Below are 23,345 nucleotides of genomic sequence, written 5' to 3'. Positions count from 1 at the left end.
TAAATAAGCTAGGTTTTAGGAAATAATGCATTTATTTGATTTTTTATTTTCAATATTTTCACAAAGATAATTGGTTTAAATGTTTACATTTGGATGTCAAAGCCATATTGACTAAATTGGTTTTAATTTCTGAGACCATAACTAACACCCCAATTGTGACATCATTCCATGTATAGGAATTAAAAAAAAAATTATAAGAATTTAAGGAAGAATTTTTAATCCTCTTTGTCAACAATTTTTGAGTGATTTTGGTAGATTTGATTTACAATGTAATATATACAAGTATGTAATTTCATACTTATTTACATAGTACAATATATACTCGTTACTGTAGTGTACATAGATATGGCTATCTGATATAACTGTTTAATTTATGTTACAGTTATTTATAAAGATAAGAAAAAATGATGAAGGCATCGACAAGAAGTAATGGAAAGACTGCAGTCAGCAGGAGGTAAAGTCTAATTGATACACGATATACGGTACTATATACAGTGGATGGTTATACACAAGTTAGCATTTTATATATATGATGATTTTTATATAAAAAATCAGCAGAAGCCATACAAAAGTTTGCATGTTCCTGACTGTGTCACAACAGGTTTGTATTTTAATAGCAAACAACGTGAAATATTTGTGTATATTTAAGAGATAAGCCTTAAGAGGCTTCCGGCAGAAATTATAAACGGACAACAACCTTCCGTCTCTGGTTTCCAAAAATGAGTAAAAACTTAAATGTTGAAATATCCGACATTTGTATCAACAAGATGGTGCTGTTCTGCCCTGTATTAATTTTCAAGGTCATTTAAATTACAAGTCAAATACTCAGTGTACTTGATTTCATCATCTTTGACTTTTATTTTTAGCCGATTGCCTTTACCACAGAAAGCTTCTAAAAAAGCAGCCTCCACTCCTGGATCTTGTCACAAGGCACGCCCTGCCCCAAACTTTAATAAGCTTCACAAGGACTGGCAGGACAGGTTTGAGATGGGGAAAATGTCTGCGAAGAAACCGTGCACTAAGGTATTAAACTGGTTCATGATAGATAAGATAACCAGAGCAAGATTTCATCAGAAATCTCACGATACAATAATATCGGCATATTAAATTGTGATACATTGGTTTTGCAATGAAATACAAATCAAGATAAAAACAGGGCTATTTCTGAGGGCTTTTTGGGGACAATAATTGGCCCCATTCCCTCTGATATTACACTTGTGGCTTGAGTTTATGTGATGAACAGAATCTTACACTTGTGACTTGAGTTATGTGATAAACATAATCTTAAACTTGTGACTTGATTTTAAGTAGAATAAAAATCAAACAGAATCTTATCAAATTGCCACTCATGTACGGCCCTTTATGTGTTGTGAGAATTAAAAATTGATATCAGAATATCCGTGTATTGATGAATCATTACAGTTCTATCTTCTATAACAAAACATGGGATTGTAGACAGCGTCATTTTCTATTTTATAAGATTTGATTAATTGACTTGATATTTTTGTAAATATCAATTAACAATGTGTTTCAGGTACAAGAATTTGAGGTGACGCGCCCAGGGACAAAATTTACACATGACAATGTTGACTCCGACGGAGAGAGTCTGCCAGATTTTGAGGCTGACCAGCTTGCCCTTGAGTCAATCTTAAATGAACGTGGTGTTGGACAGAATCGGGTCACAGGTCGATCCACCATCGCCACAGACAAGCCTAGGTAAACAAAGTGGTTCAAGTTCTGGATCAAAATATGTTCATATCAAACCAAGGGCATGTGAGGTCGGAATCTGAACATAAACAGGCTATCTGAATCTACATATAAAGTTCTTACTTACCAAGGGGCTATCTGAATCTACATCTATACTTACCAAGGGGCTATCTGAATCTACATATAAAGTTGATACTTACCAACAGGCTATCTGAATCTACATATAAAGTTGTTACTTACCAATGCAAGGGGCTATCTGAATCTACATATAAAGTTGATACTTACCAAGGGGCTATCTGAATCTACATATAAAGTTGTTACTTACCAACAGGCTATCTGAATCTACATATATAGTTGATACTTACCAACGGGCTATCTGAATCTACATATAAAGTTGTTACTTACCAAGGGGCTATCTGAATCTACATATAAAGTTGTTACTTACCAAGGGGCTATCTGAATCTACATATAAAGTTGTTACTTACCATGGGGCTATCTGAATCTACATATAAAGTTGTTACTTACCAACAGGCTATCTGAATCTTCATATAAAGTTGTTACTTACCAACAGGCTATCTGAATCTACATATAAAGTTGTTACTTACCAACAGGCTATCTGAATCTACATATAAAGTTGTTACTTACCAACAGACTATCTGAATCTACATATAAAGTTGTTACTTACCAACGGGCTATCTGAATCTACATATAAAGTTGTTACTTACCAAGGGGCTATCTGAATCTACATATATAGTTGTTACTTACCAACAGGCTATCTGAATCTACATATAAAGTTGTTACTTACCAACAGGCTATCTGAATCTACATATATAGTTGATACTTACCAACAGGCTATCTGAATCTATATATAAAGTTGTTACTTACCAAGGGGCTATCTGAATCTACATATAAAGTTGTTACATACCAACAGGCTATCTGAATCTACATCTATACTTACCAACAGGCTATCTGAATCTACATCTATACTTACCAACAGGCTATCTGAATCTACATAAAAAGTTGGTTACTTACCAACGGGCTATCTGAATCTACATAAAAAGTTGTTACTTACCAACGGGCTATCTGAATCTACATAAAAAGTTGTTACTTACCAACGGGCTATCTGAATCTACATAAAAAGTTGTTACTTACCAACGGGCTATCTGAATCTACATATAAAGTTGATACGTACCAAGGGGCTATCTGAATCTACATATAAAGTTGTTACATACCAACAGGCTATCTGAATCTACATATATAGTTGTTACTTACCAAGGGGCTATCTGAATCTACATATAAAGTTGTTACTTACCAACAGACTATCTGAATCTACATATAAAGTTGTTACTTACCAAGGGGCTATCTGAATCTACATATAAAGTTGTTACTTACCAACAGACTATCTAAATCAACATCTATACTTACCAACAGGCTATCTGAATCTACATATAAAGTTGTTACTTACCAACAGGCTATCTAAATCAACATCTATACTTACCAACAGGCTATCTGAATCTACATATAAAGTTGTTACTTACCAACAGGCTATCTGAATCTACATATAAAGTTGTTACTTACCAAGTGGCTATCTGAATCTACATATAAAGTTGATACTTACCAAGGGGCTATCTGAATCTACATATATAGTTGTTACTTACCAACAGGCTATCTGAATCTACATATAAAGTTGTTACTTACCAACAGGCTATCTGAATCTACATATAAAGTTGTTACTTACCAAGGGGCTATCTGAATCTACATCTATACTTACCAAGGGGCTATCTGAATCTACATATATAGTTGATACTTACCAACATGCTATCTGAATCTACATATAAAGTTAATACTTACCAACAGGCTATCTGAATCTACATATAAAGTTGATACTTACCAACAGGCTATCTGAATCTACATATAAAGTTGTTACTTACCAACAGGCTATCTGAATCTACATATAAAGTTAATACTTACCAAGGGGCTATCTGAATCTACATATAAAGTTGTTACTTACCAACAGGCTATCTGAATCTACATATAAAGTTGTTACTTACCAAGGTGCTATCTGAATCTACATATAAAGTTGTTACTTACCAAGGGGCTAACTGAATCTACATATAAAGTTGTTACTTACCAAGGGGCTATCTGAATCTACATATAAAGTTGTTACTTACCAAGGGGCTATCTGAATCTACATATATAGTTGATACTTACCAACATGCTATCTGAATCTACATATAAAGTTGATACTTACCAACAGGCTATCTGAATCTACATATAAAGTTGATACTTACCAACAGGCTATCTGAATCTACATATAAAGTTGTTACTTACCAACAGGCTATCTGAATCTACATATAAAGTTGATACTTACCAAGGGGCTATCTGAATCTACATATAAAGTTGTTACTTACCAAGGGGCTATCTGAATCTACATATAAAGTTGTTACTTACCAACGGGCTATCTGAATCTACATATAAAGTTGTTACTTACCAACAGACTATCTGAATCTACATATATAGTTGATACTTACCAACAGGCTATCTGAATCTACATATAAAGTTGTTACTTACCAAGGGGCTATCTGAATCTACATATAAAGTTGATACTTACCAAGGGGCTATCTGAATCTACATATAAAGTTGATACTTACCAAGGGGCTATCTGAATCTACATATAAAGTTGTTACTTACCAAGGGGCTATCTGAATCTACATCTATACTTACCAAGGGGCTATCTGAATCTACATATAAAGTTGTTACTTACAAACAGACTATCTGAATCTACATATATAGTTGATACTTACCAACATGCTATCTGAATCTACATATAAAGTTGATACGTACCAACAGGCTATCTTAATCTACATATAAAGTTGATACTTACCAACAGGCTATCTGAATCTACATATACAGTTGATACTTACCAACAGGCTATCTGAATCTACATATACAGTTGATACTTACCAACAGGCTATCTGAATCTACATATAAAGTTGTTACTTACCAACAGGCTATCTGAATCTACATATAAAGTTGTTACTTACCAACAGGCTATCTGAATCTACATATAAAGTTGTTACTTACCAACAGGCTATCTGAATCTACATATACAGTTGATACTTACCAACAGGCTATCTGAATCAACATATAAAATTGTTACATACCAACAGGCTATCTGAATCTACATATACAGTTGATACTTACCAACAGGCTATCTGAATCAACATATAAAATTGTTACATACCAACAGGCTATCTGAATCTACATATAAAGTTGTTACTTACCAAGGGGCTATCTGAATCTACATATAAAGTTGATACTTACCAAAGGGGCTATCTGAATCTACATATAAAGTTGTTACTTACCAAGGGGCTATCTGAATCTACATCTATACTTACCAAGGGGCTATCTGAATCTACATATAAAGTTGTTACATACCAACAGGCTATCTGAATCTACATATATAGTTGTTACTTACCAACAGGCTATCTGAATCTACATATAAAGTTGTTACTTACCAACAGGCTATCTGAATCTACATATAAAGTTGTTACTTACCAACAGGCTATCTGAATCTACATATAAAGTTGTTACTTACCAACAGGCTATCTGAATCTACATATACAGTTGATACTTACCAACAGGCTATCTGAATCAACATATAAAATTGTTACATACCAACAGGCTATCTGAATCTACATATACAGTTGATACTTACCAACAGGCTATCTGAATCAACATATAAAATTGTTACATACCAACAGGCTATCTGAATCTACATATAAAGTTGTTACTTACCAAGGGGCTATCTGAATCTACATCTATACTTACCAAGGGGCTATCTGAATCTACATATAAAGTTGTTACATACCAACAGGCTATCTGAATCTACATATATAGTTGTTACTTACCAACAGGCTATCTGAATCTACATATAAAGTTGTTACTTACCAACAGGCTATCTGAATCTACATATAAAGTTGTTACTTACCAACAGGCTATCTGAATCTACATATAAAGTTGTTACTTACCAACAGGCTATCTGAATCTACATATACAGTTGATACTTACCAACAGGCTATCTGAATCAACATATAAAATTGTTACATACCAACAGGCTATCTGAATCTACATATACAGTTGATACTTACCAACAGGCTATCTGAATCAACATATAAAATTGTTACATACCAACAGGCTATCTGAATCTACATATAAAGTTGTTACTTACCAACAGGCTATCTGAATCTACATATAAAGTTGTTACTTACCAACAGGCTATCTGAATCTACATATAAAGTTGTTACTTACCAACAGGCTATCTGAATCTACATATACAGTTGATACTTACCAACAGGCTATCTGAATCAACATATAAAATTGTTACATACCAACAGGCTATCTGAATCTACATATAAAGTTGTTACTTACCAACAGGCTATCTGAATCTACATATAAAGTTGTTACTTACCATGGGGCTATCTGAATCTACATATAAAGTTGTTACTTACCAAGGGGCTATCTGAATCTACATATAAAGTTGTTACTTACCAAGGGGCTATCTGAATCTTCATATATAGTTGATACTTACCAACAGACTATCTGAATCTACATATATAGTTGATACGTACCAACAGGCTATCTGAATCTACATATAAAGTTGATACTTACAAACAGGCTATCTGAATCTACATATAAAGTTGATACTTACCAAGGGGCTATCTGAATCTACATATAAAGTTGTTACTTACCAAGGGGCTATCTGAATCTACATCTATAGTTGATACTTACCAACAGGCTATCTGAATCTACATATAAACTATCAAATAGATTTTTTTACTTGAGAATTTATCAGTATCTTAAAAAATGAAGCATCTAGTTTTGAGAATGACTTCTGATTGACCTGATCAAGTTCAAGTTTGAACAGATTTCCAACTTGTTACTTTATAAGATGAAAATTACTTTGGGTCATTGCTTGAGGAATAACATTTTTTCGTAATTATTTTCAATATATCACACAGTATTTACATGATCTATTTGTCCAGTACTGGTAAGATGAAGCGAAGTCGGAGTGCCCACAGTTTAGGAAAGAGGAGAGTTTTCGGAGAGTTAGCATGTGACCCTGAGCAAAAACGAAATGGCCGCCGCCGGAGCAGAAGCGCTAAAAAAGCGCTCGAGTTTACAAAGGAGATTCAGAAAGCAGAAGGTAAGTACATAGGGTGATACTGTATTATTCAGGGGTATATAATTATCATTTGTTAATTATTTGGAAGGAACACCAACCTGTACTGGCCACTAGAGTGATGTCTATTGTTTTCCATCGTTTCCTAATGCCTCTCATGATTTTGAAAATCTAGATGTCATACCATAGTATGGAATTGTATAAATGGAATGTTTTCTTTGTTTGTCTGCCTGCTGGGTTTATCACCCTGTAAACAGCCAGACATGTTGAGACAGTAGTAGTTGGTGACTACCTCACTGAACAACAAATACAGACCGAGATATCATGTCCTCCTCACCTAAGGTTACCTTGCCAGCTCTCTAACTCACTGAGCTATCGTGGCCTCCTCACCTAAGGTTACCTGGCCGACACTCTAACCCACTGAGCTATCGTGGCCTCCTCATCTTAGGTTACCTGGCCGACACTCTAACCCACTGAGCTATCATGGCCTCCTCACCTAAGGTTACCTGGCCGACACTCTAACCCACTGAGCTATCATGGCCTCCTCACCTAAGGTTACCTGGCCGACACTCTAACCCACTGAGCTATCATGGCCTCCTCACCTAAGGTTACCTGGCCGACACTCTAACCCACTGAGCTATCATGGCCTCCTCACCTAAGGTTATCTGGCCGACACTCTACACTCTAACCCACTGAACTATCATGACCCCCCTCACCTAAGGTTACCTGGCCGACACTCTAACCCACTGAGCTATCGTAGCCCCCTCACCTAAGGTTACCTGGCCGACACTCTAACCCACTGGGCTATCGTAGCCCCCTCACCTAAGGTTACCTGGCCGACACTCTAACCCACTGAGCTATCGTAGCCCCCTCACCTAAGGTTACCTGGCCGACACTCTAACCCACTGAGCTATCGTGGCCCCCTCACCTAAGGTTACCTGGCTGACACTCTAACCCACTGAGCTATCATGGCCTCCTCACCTAAGGTTACCTGGCCGACACTCTAACCCACTGAGCTATCGTAGCCCCCTCACCTAAGGTTACCTGGCCGGCACTCTAACCGACTGAGCTATCGTGGCCCCCTCACCTAAGGTTACCTGGCCGGCACTCTAACCGACTGAGCTATCGTGGCCTCCTCACCTAAGGTTACCTGGTCGGCTCTAACCCACTAAGCTATCGTAGCCCCCTCACCTAAGGTTACCTGGCCGGCACTCTAACCGACTGAGCTATCGTGGCCCCCTCACCTAAGGTTACCTGGCCGGCACTCTAACCCACTGAGCTATCGTGGCCCCCTCACCTAAGTTTACCTGGCCGGCACTCTAACCCACTGAGCTATCACGGCCTCCTCACCTAAGGTTACCTGGCCGACACTCTAACCGACTGAGCTATCGTGGCCTCCTCATCTAAGGTTACCTGGCCGGTACTCTAACCCACTGAGCTATCATGGCCCCCTCACCTAAGGTTACCTGGCCGACACTCTAACCCACTGAGCTATCGTGGCCCCCTCACCTAAGGTTACCTGGCTGACACTCTAACCCACTGAGCTATCATGGTCTCCTCACCTAAGGTTACCTGGCCGACACTCTAACCCACTGAGCTATCGTAGCCCCCTCACCTAAGGTTACCTGGCCGGCACTCTAACCGACTGAGCTATCGTGGCCCCCTCACCTAAGGTTACCTGGCCGGCACTCTAACCGACTGAGCTATCGTGGCCTCCTCACCTAAGGTTACCTGGTCGGCTCTAACCCACTAAGCTATCGTAGCCCCCTCACCTAAGGTTACCTGGCCGGCACTCTAACCGACTGAGCTATCGTGGCCCCCTCACCTAAGGTTACCTGGCCGGCACTCTAACCCACTGAGCTATCGTGGCCCCCTCACCTAAGTTTACCTGGCCGGCACTCTAACCCACTGAGCTATCACGGCCTCCTCACCTAAGGTTACCTGGCCGACACTCTAACCGACTGAGCTATCGTGGCCTCCTCATCTAAGGTTACCTGGCCGGTACTCTAACCCACTGAGCTATCATGGCCTCCTCACCTAAGGTTACCTGGCCGGCACTCTAAATCACTGAGCTATCTTGGCCTCCTCACCTAAGGTTACCTGGCCGGCACTCTAACCCACTGAGCTATCTTGGCCTCCTCACCTACGGTTACCTGTCTGGCGCTCTTTCCCACTGAGCCATCACAGCTCCTTCATACTGACAGAGTTCATTCAGTATTAGCATTTTTTGTTACAGACGAGTTTCAGCGGGATGACCAAGCCATGGAAAGTATCCTCAATGAAACTGGAATATCTGTGACTGGCAACAAGGAACAGGGACGGTTCACTTACGCCGGCCAAGGACCCAACGCAGGGACAACACAGGTGTCACACTTTAATACTTAAATCATATTGAAATAGCATGTTATGTGTTTACTAGAGAAATTATCCATAAATCACTAGTTGAGATTCTAGGGTTCATTAAACATTATTGTTGTTTACTCTCAGGAATTGAATTAAAAAATTAAGTAATTTTGGTACATTGAAGATTAAATTTGTGTGTTTCACTTTGACAGCAGACACGACCCTCCCTCTACTACGTCCCACAGACAGACAGAATGTCCATGGTGAAAGCTATGACAGATTACCACAACCTTTTACTGTCCAGGCTGGACTCTAAGAGTACTAAACTACAGCTTCCTACTGGTTTGTACAACTCACTATCTGGATCTCTTGATTGATAACAATATATTCATCCCTCTCTATTTGAATGTAGTTATATAACAAAGACTTCAAGGTCACCTGAATCAAATAGACTCGTCTTTTTCTTGTGTTAGTGAAAAACCATGGCCTGCTATTTTTGCTGAACAGGTGCTAGAAAGCTTGTCTTCTTAGAAAATATCTAAGACAGATAAAAAAAGATTGGTTTATCAAAAGTCAGGTGACCATGAAGGCCTCTGTGCCTCTTGTTAGGTTTAATATGTGTCTCTGAAGATTAGATAATATAATATTGTATGTCATCATTATGAGATTGACAGATGGATGGGTTTTTTTTCTAAAAAACCGGGCTGAAAGTTTGTACTGTAAGACACTTAACAATATGAGTCTACTGCTTTGTTGAACTGTGATGAATTGAATTTCACAGTAAAACAGACATTTGATTGTGTGTCAGTGTGTGGTATTCAATCCAGGAGTGAAAACACAACATTCATGTCCCTCAAATATATTCTTATTTTATGTTCTATCATCATATCCTGCTACACCTGATACAGCGTATATTTTCGTGAGATAATTATCAATTTGCCTTCCCTGTACTGTGGTGTATTACCTCCCCTTTACTGTGGTGTATTACCTCCCCTTTACTGTGGTGTATTACCTCCCCTTTACTGTGGTGTATTACCTCCCCTTTACTGTGGTGTATAACCTCCCCTTTACTGTGGTGTATTACCTTCCCTTTACTGTGGTGTATTACCTCCCCTTTACTGTGGTGTATTACCTCCCCTTTACTGTGGTGTATTACCTCCCCTTTACTGTGGTGTATTACCTTCCCTTTACTGTGGTGTATTACCTCCCCTTTACTGTTGTGTATTACCTTCCCTTTACTGTGGTGTATTGCCTCCCCTTTACTGTGGTGTATTACCTCCCCTTTACTGTGGTGTATTGCCTCCCCTTTACTGTGGTGTATTGCCTCCCCTTTACTGTGGTGTATTACCTCCCCTTTACTTTGGTGTATTACCTCCCCTTTACTGTGGTGTATTACCTCCCCTTTACTGTGGTGTATTACCTCCCCTTTACTGTGGTGTATTACCTCCCCTTTACTGTGGTGTATTACCTTCCCTTTACTGTGGTGTATTACCTTCCCTTTACTGTGGTGTATTACCTCCCCTTTACTGTGGTGTCTTGCCTTCCCCAGATGAGTCAGTGAACAATATCCTGGACAAGTACAACATGAGTCAACAGAGATCCAGGGTGATCGAGTCTCCATTTGGACAGATGGTAGCGACTCCAATTAGAAACTCCATCTACAAGTCGTACCAGATCCAGTCCAATCTATGCAGTCCCAAACCCAGTGTTCCTGCAGAAAAGGAGGAAATGGTCGATATAAATGCCCGCACGGTAATTTACAATGCCCGACAGGTTTTGATTTAATTCTACGCAAAAATGTTTTCCATAGAAGGCATTATTGGAAATATCAGTGCCCTTTATTTATCTCTCTGTCTGTCCACAAATTACTTTGTCTGTCTGTCCATCCATCCGTCTGTCTGTCTTTCGTCTGTCAACAAATATTTTAATTCCTAGCTGTGATAACTTCAGTATTTATTGATATACTTACATGAAATTTGGTCAAGATGTTCAGTTCACAAAAAATACATTCTAAGGTAAAAATCCAGGTCAAAGGTCATTATTTCTAAAGGTCAAGGTTAAGATTTATACATCCCCTCACTCATCTTCGCTAGCCAAGGCTTCTGATTACGTTACACTACACGAACCTTTGGCAGATATAGTCATGTTCAAACCGTCGTGCCCTGGAATCCCAGGGCACCCAATTAAATCTCGTTTTACATCCAGGCTTGGTTTCACAGTAAACAAAAATTGCGGCGCCCAGTACAGAGCTACATCGTCGACTATGTCATGACATTTTACCTAAAAACAGAGACGTACAATCTTTGGGAAACATCCGCAGTGATTGATCAATTAATAGAATTCATTGATCACATATCTCATCAAAATAACACACACCGCCATGTGCGTTTGTAAACATCACCGATGAAGTAAATTGGTAACGTTCGTTTCGATTGGTCGAAAAATTTCATGTGTAAAGGGTGGTAATTTCGAATCTCCGCTAGAGGGCCAGAACTGACGCCTATATCTGCCAAGGGTTCGTGTAGTGTAACGTAATCAGAAGCCTTGGCTAGCGAAGATGCCCCTCACTGTGATACTAGAACTCTTCACTTTAGAACATTTTGTTATGATATTATATGTAAAGTTGGTCGGAATTAAACAAGAAGTTAACTGACCAAAGGTCAAGGTCACTGTGTCAAAAGTCAAGGTCATTTGGGTTCAAAGGACAAAATGGATCATACTTACACGACATGTATGGAGAATATTGTTTGCCACACAGTGAGGCCCATGGTGACCTGAAACTTTCTTAGTTTTACTTGTTATCCTTTAAGATAATTAAATGTACAGTGTCCACCCACTGAACTACTGTGTACAGGCGTGTGTAAGGTGTTCCTGTCCATGTTTCTCTCTTTATTCACACACAGATATAGGTTATAGGCACTATAAAGGAGTTACAACGTTTTGAAATTACTCTTAGTGTTGTTTCAGGGTGAAGTATTAACAGAAGTGTTACCACTGGTAGCATTACTGGATGAGTTTCCTACTTTTTAATCACAATAGCAAATGATTGATTCTCCATGGTGGATAAAACGTAAAGTAAATATATCAAGAGCAAGAAATAAAGTTTCAATATCACTGATCCATCAGGCAAATACTGGCCTGAAGTTGAAAAGTCGCCATATTTATCCAAAAGAAAAGTTAGATATTGCAATTAAATTTGCTTTTGCCGATTGAGCAAGGATTCACAAATATTAAAATTTCTCACACACCAAATCTTATGGCATATATATGGGCAGTCTTCTCGCCCAGCATGTTTCTTTCACATAACACCTTGTTATAGCCAATGGGGAAGCAACTCCCAAGTTGGAACAAAACAAAACTTTTCTGAAGATATACAGTAGAGCTATGTTCTACCCAGATTGTCATTCCTTATAGAATAGAGAAATACATTGTATCTCTTTTCTGTCTTTGATAGCAAAACATTGGATATGAACTTATATCCTAGTTACTGTAAAAGTGGATAATTTCGCGTGTGGAAATTTTCGCTTAGCCAGCTTCCAAAGTGTTCGCGGTGTGGATATTTTCGCGCCGTCAAGATATTTTTGCGCTAACTTGTATCTTTTCTATTTAGTATTGTTATGTGTTAATATATTCGCGTGTGGAAATTTTCGCGGAGATTTACTGATAGCGAAATAAGCGAAAATTTCCACACCGCGAATATTTCCACTTTTACAGTATGTAGATATAACACCTGAAGGAGGTGGAGGGGTATTATTAGATTAGATTGATGATCTTGTAAACTAAAGTAAAAGGTTGATAACATATATTTACTATCTTTTCTTCAAAACATTCAAAAAGTCAGATGCTATCATTTACATTGTGTGATCAATGTTCAAAATCATTTTCATGTCAAAACAGCCATTTGCCAAAGCCTCGGACAGACAGATTCACCCCATCCACTTTCTCTTACACGGAAGAAAGAGGTCCCACATTTCAATTGTTTTATTTACGTTAAATTGCAATATCTTTTACCACAATTTTACAGTAGTAATATTTCATAATAAATAATTTGATTTCATTTGTTTGTAAACTCTGATACATAGTTTGAAGAATGAAATCTGCCAATATTTACATATGTATAGGACGTGAGTTTTCTTATATCTTTGATTACATCACTCAGAAAACTTTCATTTTTATCACATCACTCAAAAAACTTACATTTTTATCACATCACTCAGAAAACTTACATTTTATCACTCAGAGAACATACATTTTAATCACATCACTCAGAAAACTTACATTTTTATCACATCACTCAGAAAAACACTGGAGAATTCATTTGATAACAGAACAATACCAGGTATGTGGTAAATATATGTAACAAACTGGGTCATGTACTTCACTCATGAGAAATAAACAGACTTGTTTACACTTGGAATATTGATTCAGAAACAATTGTAAATATTAGATTTTAACTTATTTTTATATAGTAAATTTTGCCAATGACTAAAACTTTTAAAGAAGTTTTTGTTTTTTTGTCTAAAACCAAGTATAATAAGATATTTCTATGTTCAGCCTAAGAGGATGTTAACGAGAGAGGCAGCAGGCAGTTCTAGGAGAGCACCCTACAGCTGTAAATCATCGTCAAAGGTTAGTATACAAGCTTACCTAACTCATTCACCTGATGTCTGACAAACATCAAGGTAGTTCTTCACTCGTATGTTTTCTATAGGAAATCAGAAGTGTAGTTTGTGGGCGGGGAATATCGGGGTTTAACTACATGTACTGAAGTATTTCCAGGAACATTTTTGTTGAAATTGGATATTCTGATTCAAAGTTTGGAAAATTGTTGTTGCTTACCGAACATGCAATTCAATTTTAATTTGTTCAACCAAAGTTCAGAGGGAAAAAACAGTGATTTACAGCCTTACATGTGTATACTAAGTAGGTCAGTGATTTACAGCCTTACATGTGTATACTAAGTAGGTCAGTGATTTACAGCCTTACATGTGTATACTAAGTAGGTCAGTGATTTACAGCCTTACATGTGTATACTAAGTAGGTCAGTGGTTTACAGCCTTACATGTGTATACTAAGTAGGTCAGTGATTTACAGCCTTACATGTGTATACTAAGTAGGTCAGTGATTTACAGCCTTACGTGTGTATACTAAGTAAGACTCTCTAGGAACGTGCATGGACAGAAAAAAAAATCTGAAACAGATATATCACAGTTTAGATTAAAATAAAAATCATGATAAAGGTACACAAATATCTACTCATGTTCTTATGGGAACTATACCCCTCACTTTACTATATAAACATGTGATGTCTGTAGAAATTCTCTAGATCTAGCTATATCGCAAATGTTCATGTGATCCGGATTACTCCATAACAGGTTTGTTTTGTGTTTAGCCAAACAGTATGAAATTGAGATCCCAGCAGAAACTATATTTGATTCATTGAGTATTTACTCTCGGATTCCCCAATGTGCTTAATTAAACCGTCTAATATCATATTTCCCAGAGATATTTCTACCGATTTTGCTTGCAGTCCTTAAGTCCTTAGTTTACCTGATGGTATCAATCCAGATGTAACAATTCAGAGTGATAGCACTATACAGAAATATCTGTCAGTGAGCACGTCTTCCGTGGGCACGTCGTCCGTGGCATATCGTCTGTGGGCACTGTCCTTGTAGTGTTAATAGGAAGTTAAACATCTCACCTATAAAGCACACCATGAATCACATTTTTTTCGTATTGTAGAAAAATGTGAAATGGGCAGACATTTTGAAAGAGGAAGATAGTTGTGATGCACCTGTTGCCTTTAAAAAGGTAAGTCAAATCAAATCATTTATTTCTGTTTCAGGGAGACAAGTTTTGTATTGAAAATTAATCATTTTAAGTATGTTACACCTTCGTGATTTCTGATTAAGATTAAGAAAACAAGTTTGACTTCCCTGATGGATATTTCTGCTGATCTGTGGTGAAAAACACAGCAGAAAATGACAACATGCAAACCAGTCGTATCTCTTAGAATTTACAAATCGAGGTCAAAATAATAACATAAGATATAGATCTGTATGGAGACACTGGAAAAAGTAACATAAAATATAGATATGTAGGGAGACCCTGGAAAAAGTAACATAAGATATAGATCTGTACGGAGACCCTGGAAAAAGTAACATAAGATATAGATCTGTACGGAGACCCTGGAAAAAGTAACATAAGATATTTATCTGTATGGAGACCCAGGAAAAAGTAACGTAAATATAGATCTGTACGGAGACCCTGGAAAAAGTAACGTAAATATAGATCTGTACGGAGACCCTGGAAAAAGTAACATAAGATATAGATCTGTATGGAGACACTGGAAAAAGTAACATAAGATATAGATCTGTACGGAGACACTGGAAAAAGTAACATAAAATATAGATCTGTACGGAGACACTGGAAAAAGTAACATAAATATAGATCTGTATGGAGACACTGGAAATATAGATCTGTACGGAGACCCTGGAAATATAGATCTGTATGGAGACCCTGGAAATATAGATCTGTATGGAGACCCTGGAAATATAGATCTGTATATATATGGAGACACTGGAAATATAGATCTGTATGGAGACACTGGAAAAAGTAACATAAGACCAGGCGTTCGGGAAGGTTAAGTGTCTGATCTGCTGCCATGTGTTTACATACATATGTGTATAATGAGGTGGTAAAATATCCTTTGTGATGACTGAATGTACACAAATTAAGTATAAGCCCCATGTCCACAAGTAAGCCCCTCTTCAATTTTAGACAGAACCTTTGTGATGTTATTGACATTCATGATAGCCCTGAGTAAGCTTCTGAACTATTGCAGTTGTCTCCCTTCCAACGACCAATATGATATCTGATTTGCTATTATGTTGTTTTAGAGAAATGGCACTATTAAAGGGAGACAACTCCTTCATCCTTATGATGTATGTGTTGATGAAACTGTTAATAATATTGATCCCCTTGTGTTGTAACCTCCCTGGGCAAGTCATGGGTAATATTGTTTGGTCAATACAGTATGTTACTGGATATTTATAGGTGATAGTGTTATTGTATAAACAGTATGTTACTGGATATTTATAGGTGATAGTGTTATTGTATAAACAGTATGATACTGGATATTTATACCCGATAGTGTTATTGTATAAACAGTACGTTACTGGATATTTATACCCGATAGTGTTATTGTATAAACAGTATGTTACTGGATATTTATACCCGATAGTGTTATTGTATAAACAGTATGGTACTAGATATTTATACCCGATAGTGTTATTGTATAAACAGTATGTTATTGGATATTTATACCCGATAGTGTTATTGTATAAACAGTACGTTACTGGATATTTATACCCGATAGTGTTACTGTATAAACAGTATGATACTGGATATTTATACCCGATAGTGTTACTGTATAAACAGTATGATACTGGATATTTATACCCGATAGTGTTATTGTATAAACAGTACGTTACTGGATATTTATACCCGATAGTGTTATTGTATAAACAGTATGTTACTGGATATTTATACCCGATAGTGTTATTGTATAAACAGTACGTTACAGGATATTTATACCCGATAGTGTTATTGTATAAACAGTACGTTACTGGATATTTATACCCGATAGTGTTATTGTATAAACAGTATGTTATTGGATATTTATACCCGATAGTGTTATTGTATAAACAGTATGTTACTCGATATTTATACCTGATAGTGTTATTGTATAAACAGTATGTTACTGGATATTTATAGGTGATAGTGTTATTGTATAAACAGTATGATACTGGATATTTATAGGTGATAGTGTTATTGTATAAACAGTATGATACTGGATATTTATACCCGATAGTGTTATTGTATAAACAGTACGTTACTGGATATTTATACCCGATAGTGTTATTGTATAAACAGTTTGTTACTGGATATTTATACCCGATAGTGTTATTGTATAAACAGTACGTTACTGGATATTTATACCCGATAGTGTTATTGTATAAACAGTATGTTATTGGATATTTATACCCGATAGTGTTATTGTATAAACAGTACGTTACTGGATATTTATACCCGATAGTGTTACTGTATAAACAGTATGATACTGGATATTTATACCCGATAGTGTTACTGTATAAACAGTATGATACTGGATATTTATACCCGATAGTGTTATTGTATAAACAGTACGTTACTGGATATTTATACCCGATAGTGTTATTGTATAAACAGTATGTTACTGGATATTTATACCCGATAGTGTTATTGTATAAACAGTACGTTACTGGATATTTATACTCGATAGTGTTATTGTATAAACAGTACGTTACTGGATATTTATACCCGATAGTGTTATTGTATAAACAGTATGTTATTGGATATTTATACCCGATAGTGTTATTGTATAAACAGTTTGTTACTGGATATTTATACCCGATAGTGTTATTGTATAAACAGTATGTTACTGGATATTTATACCCGATAGTGTTATTGTATAAACAGTTTGTTACTGGATATTTATACCCGATAGTGTTATTGCATAAACAGTTTGTTACTGGATATTTATACCCGATAGTGTTATTGTATAAACAGTTTGTTACTGGATATTTATACCCGATAGTGTTATTGTATAAACAGTATGTTACTGGATATTTATACCCGATAGTGTTATTGTATAAACAGTACGTTACTGGATATTTATACCCGATAGTGTTATTGTAGAAACAGTATGTTACTGGATATTTATAGGTGATAATACCTGCCACACAATAAGCTGATAGCTCCTGACCAGAAGTCGAGTTCACTACAACCATTCAAAGTAAATTATCCTTACAAGTAGGTCACATGTCAGGGGGAGAGACAGAGAAATCAATACTCAGTTGTTTTGCTTAAAGAAAGGTCAAGGTCATTGACTGTTCATAATGAATGAAGTTATAATTCAGAAAAGAAAATACATGTAGTAATGAACAATTGAACACCTCTTGTTTGTTTAAAAGTCCTTTTTAGATGCCTTAATTTCTATAAGCCACTTGTGATTTCACCTGGAGGTAAAACAACACTGTGTGTAAAATTCTTAAAGTTATGAACAAAATTTAAGCAAATTACCCACTCCAATGTCACTTATGGTATGCATTATTGCAAAGTCAAGTTACAAAAAAGACAACTTGCTATTATTGTAATGGAGTCTGTTAGACTCTGTCAATAAGTAGATGTCTTCTTCTGTCAATAAGTAGATGTCTTCTTAAATTTGTGGTCATTGTCCAAAGAAAAAGCAATAGTTGTGATCTGTCCTAAAATGTTGCCAACAGTGTTCAGCATCTCAAACTGGAGAGATACTCATACAAAAATAACTAATTAATTGACCAGATACTCATACAAAAATAACTTATTAATTGACCAGATACTCATACAAAAATAACTAATTAATTGACCAGATACTCATACAAAAATAACTAATTAATTGACCAGATACTCATACAAAAATAACTAATTAATTGACCAGATACTCATACAAAAATAACTAATTAATTGACCAGATACTCATACAAAAATAACTAATTAATTGACCAGATACTCATACAAAAATAACTTATTAATTGACCAGATACTCATACAAAAATAACTTATTAATTGACCAGATGTTACTTTTATTTCATGTTTTATTGTCCTTATAGGAAGAAAGTTTCCGTCATTAACATGTCACACTTTCAAAAAAGTTTTATAATTCAAGCTTTCAGGGAACATAACTGGAACCCCATCTTCCAAATGTCTAAACCTTAAATGTTGGAGGACTTTGAACGGCAGTCCCGGATGGTTTATAGTTTCATTATCTCGTCAAGCCTACAGTTCAGTATCACTGTTACGTGGGACTTAAGGTTTTTAAACGAACATTAATGTTCGGTTATTGCCATCAAGAACTGGACTGAGAAATATGACCATATTTGGTAACCACATTCACCAATACGCCATCTACTGTCTGTTTCAATGAAATATGGCTGCCCCCATTGCCTTACGCTTCAAATAATTTACTTGCAAAAACATCTTCGTTTTATATAGTAGTTTTACCGAAAAGGTTGAAATGTATTCAGTAGATGTTTTCAAGATGCCTACGATTTGAGAAATGCATAACGCTAGCGAAATGAGAAGACTAAATGAACCTGAACTTTGCGAATAACTCCAGGTCAATATATTTATGTAAACAACTATTGCGCAGGCGCATTCGTCTCCGAATGTTTAGAAAGTTTTGCTCATTCCAAAACGGCTGACATTAGATAGCATAGGTCTGCAAATTTGTCCGCGATTTACTTAAATGTGTAATATATATATTCTAGAATGTTACATCATTATCAACTAGGTGTGTATTTCTATAATTTAGAGAAAGAAATATATCAATGACGGCATACGAGGCGATACATTGTATCATACTATAGGTTACTGTACGTGTTTGCGAGAAAGAACTGTACATATGTATAGGCTTACAATTAGGTGGCATTTGTGGTCAGGGTGACTGGTCATAGCGTTCAAGTTGTCATCGATTTCCATATACCATTTTCCTTTGACGAAAATGACCCAATAAATCAAATGCAAATGATAATATCTTGTTATGTGCACGGGATTGCTTGTTGTAGGCGATACTTGGAACGTATTTACTGTTGTAAGGGAGGTAACTGCAAGATTACGGAAATCAAAAATAAACCAATTTGATTGGTCGATTCTTCCTTCACTATGGCATGGGGTATACAATCGAAGTGACAGATAACTACGGCAATATTCAGATGATATCAACAATAACATTTTTGGATACGTGTGGTTGGCAGTTGTTGTCATGTTTAAAATGAACAATTATATAGCTTGTTTTTATTTCGGCAAAGACGAGAATATTTACTGAAACGGACCACACGTGAAGCGGACTTGAAATACCGAAACGAAGAAAAATGGGGCTTAATTATAATATAAATTGGCATTATTTTCAGAGGATTGACCAAAATATATGTTCTACAATGCCTGATTGTATCATATATAAAATATTAGAGGTTTATTTGACCGAATTTTAAATTAATTATTCATTTGCGAATCGCGGCCCGATTGTCGTTAGGCCTAGAGTTGAATTACCGAAATGGCCGATAGTGGACTCAAAATCGACATTTTTACGAGAATTTTTTTTCATTTACCTGAAAGTATTTTGAAATAATTTGTAAAATCCCGAATTCACGACCAAATTTTCGATTGCGACGAACTACTGAGACGGTGTTAAGTTCATGCTAATTAAATCTGATTAAAATCAGCTGTTACATGGCTATGTTTACTATGCACTACGTCTACTAGGTAAATTTTTTTAAAGACGGAAATCCGGATTATCTAAAAACAAATGCAAAAATATTTGTGATATTCACTTAATTTGATATTCAGCCGTTAATTGTTATCTGTAGTTTGATAACTTCTGATATATTGTGATTGATACTCTATATAATATTGATGTTGAACTTGTGTTATTTTTCAAACAAATTTATTTTAATAATTTGTTAATTTAGAATTTTCATCAAGTCATGATCAAGACTTGAAATTCTCACTACACCATACTTCAAACACAGAGTAATCGATGAATTGATAAACTGAAAATTGAAGTCAAGCAAATGAGTTAATATTTACCTTAAATATTTTTTCAATATACAACAAATGTTCAGATGACTATTTGTGCCATATGCTGTTACAAGATTTCAGTTACAATTCTAAAATTGAATTAGTATGTAAATATATGTTATCCTGTCAATATCCACAAAGCGAGTGTAGTCTACTGTACTCAAAGTCATGCCAGTAGATAGCGGTACATATACTTACTGCTAACATCTAGTGCTTACTTGTGTGAACTATTAATCAATAACAAAATGGTTCATATATTTCTATATATGACTTCAAAAATTATGTGGTGTCTGAAGATCTGAATGAAGTGAATAAACGATGTATTAAATTATTTTTATGAAATATTGAAGTCACAGATCATTCTCTTTTTTAAAATATTGATTTCAGGTCCATTTTGGTAATTCAAATATGACGGCAATCAGGCCTCGAATGGCGAATGATTACAAAAATTTTGAATACGTCTCGGTCAAATAAACCCCTAATATTTTACATATGATTAATTTTGACATTGGAGAACATATAATTGTGTCCATTCTCTAATATAAGCACTGGTAGAAAGTACAGAATAGAGCTTGATAAATATATAATCAAAATTACTAATTACCCCGGTAAATATAACATTTTACGTAAACCTCCCATGGCTGATGGTGAACTTAAACTTGCAAATCTCCTGTGTCATTCCAATTTTGATATGTGTAAATATATACACGTACGGTATATATATAGATATAGATATGGAATGATTCACAAATTTGCATACAGTTATGGAATCTTATAACACCCCGAAAACTGTTCTCTCCACATAAAGGATGTGATTTGTGCAATTACATTGATGAACTGTGTGGTTCACTATGATTGGATGGTCAACATTGGAAAGGGACAATAAATAGGGAATGTGTCATCCCATCGAATGGACTGTAACCTTTATCAGCTTTGAAGTTGAAAATGAAGCTTGAAGTTTTCTTTTCCTGTTTGCTGAATTATTTGATGAAGATAGTCTTTATATGGTTGTTATTCTTTATCACATTGTGTACAATACTGTAATTATACCAGAAGTTTATCTTCTCATATAAAGATTTATTAACATCAAATGATTCCTGAACAAAAGGAGTCAAGTTTTTTTGTTTTGAAGTACCATACATGCTTGAGTACATGCAGTTTCAATAGGATACATTCCTAATCCGGGCCTTGATTACCAGCTCTGGTTTTGGTTTTCAGTAGTTCTGTATGTGTGTTTCATCATATTAAGTTGAAATATGCAAAACTAACGATGGAACTAGCCTAAATTTAGTGCATATTAGAAGTTGTCATCAATAAGGTCACAGAGTCCTGTCTGTATTATAACTGATGATGCCTTCCCGAAAGAAAGAAGACATATTTTATTTTAATCCATCCAAGATAGATCAACAAACTTCCAATTTCAACCAGGACCTTACAGAAATATGCATGTGTTCAATCATATCAGAACAGCTGCAAACATTTAAAATAATTTGCAATTAATTCCTAAACCAATATCAGTAAATTTATCGACTTTAAACTTAGAAGATTACTGATTTTGCATTAAACAATAATGTTCGTTTACAGTACTTCCAGTACTTTGATTATATAAACAAACTCCCACAACCTAGCTGATGCTGTTTATTGAAGAAACTTGAGATAAGGTCTGTGTAAAAAGTACAAAAAGCTAAAATTTGTCGAAACATGATCGATTAATCATTTTTCAAATACAAATGACCAAATGCTATCAAAATTGATTAATAGGAACAACATTATCATTTACTGAAGGTATACTGGTCAACAGTGTACTTCATCATATAGACTGAAGGTATTCTGAAAATGTACTTCATCATATTCTGAAGGTATACTGGTCAACTGTACTTTATCATATACCGAAGGTATACTGACAATGTACTTCATCATATAAACTGAACGTATACTGAAAATGTACTACATATACTGAAGGTATACTGACAGTGTACTTCATATACTGAAGGTACACTGATAATGTACTTCATCATATACTGAAGGTACACTGATAATGTACTTCATCATATACTGAAGGTACACTGACAGTGTACTCCATATACTGAAGGTATACTGACAGTGTACTTCATCATATTCTGAAGGTACACTGATAATGTTCTTCAGCATAAACTGAAGGTACACTGACAGTGTACTCCATATACTGAAGGTATACTGCTCATGAAAGTGTCTTTCATCATATACTGAAGGTACACTGATAATGTACTTTATGATATACTGAAGGTACACTGATAATGTACTTCAGCATAAACTGAAGGTACACTGACAGTGTACTCCATATATTGAAGGTATACTACTCATGAAAGTGTCTTTCATCATATACTGAACGTACACTAATAATGTTCTTCATCATATACTGAAGGTACACTGATAATGTACTTCATCATATACTGAAGGTACACTGATAATGTAC

The 23,345-nt window shown here is 35.9% G+C and overlaps 1 protein-coding gene across 1 annotated transcript in view; it reads left to right on the top strand.

Annotated features, from left to right (window-relative positions):
• Positions 1 to 23,345, top strand: part of LOC117343945 — an 82,719-nt gene that overhangs the window by 2,630 nt on the left and 56,744 nt on the right. Inside the window, exons 2-10 of the mRNA XM_033906514.1 lie at positions 383 to 454; positions 867 to 1,023; positions 1,535 to 1,716; positions 6,753 to 6,913; positions 9,126 to 9,253; positions 9,445 to 9,574; positions 10,782 to 10,984; positions 13,787 to 13,861; positions 14,975 to 15,043. Coding sequence (XP_033762405.1) covers positions 405 to 454; positions 867 to 1,023; positions 1,535 to 1,716; positions 6,753 to 6,913; positions 9,126 to 9,253; positions 9,445 to 9,574; positions 10,782 to 10,984; positions 13,787 to 13,861; positions 14,975 to 15,043 — 1,155 coding nt within the window. The 5' untranslated portion in view covers positions 383 to 404. The remainder of the gene's footprint in view (positions 1 to 382; positions 455 to 866; positions 1,024 to 1,534; positions 1,717 to 6,752; positions 6,914 to 9,125; positions 9,254 to 9,444; positions 9,575 to 10,781; positions 10,985 to 13,786; positions 13,862 to 14,974; positions 15,044 to 23,345) is intronic.

This window comes from Pecten maximus, chromosome 15 (assembly GCF_902652985.1).
Source record: "Pecten maximus chromosome 15, xPecMax1.1, whole genome shotgun sequence".
Classification (NCBI taxonomy): domain Eukaryota; kingdom Metazoa; phylum Mollusca; class Bivalvia; order Pectinida; family Pectinidae; genus Pecten; species Pecten maximus.
The sequence above is the reverse complement of the archived record's forward strand: the minus strand, read 5'-3'. Positions and strand labels throughout refer to the sequence as shown.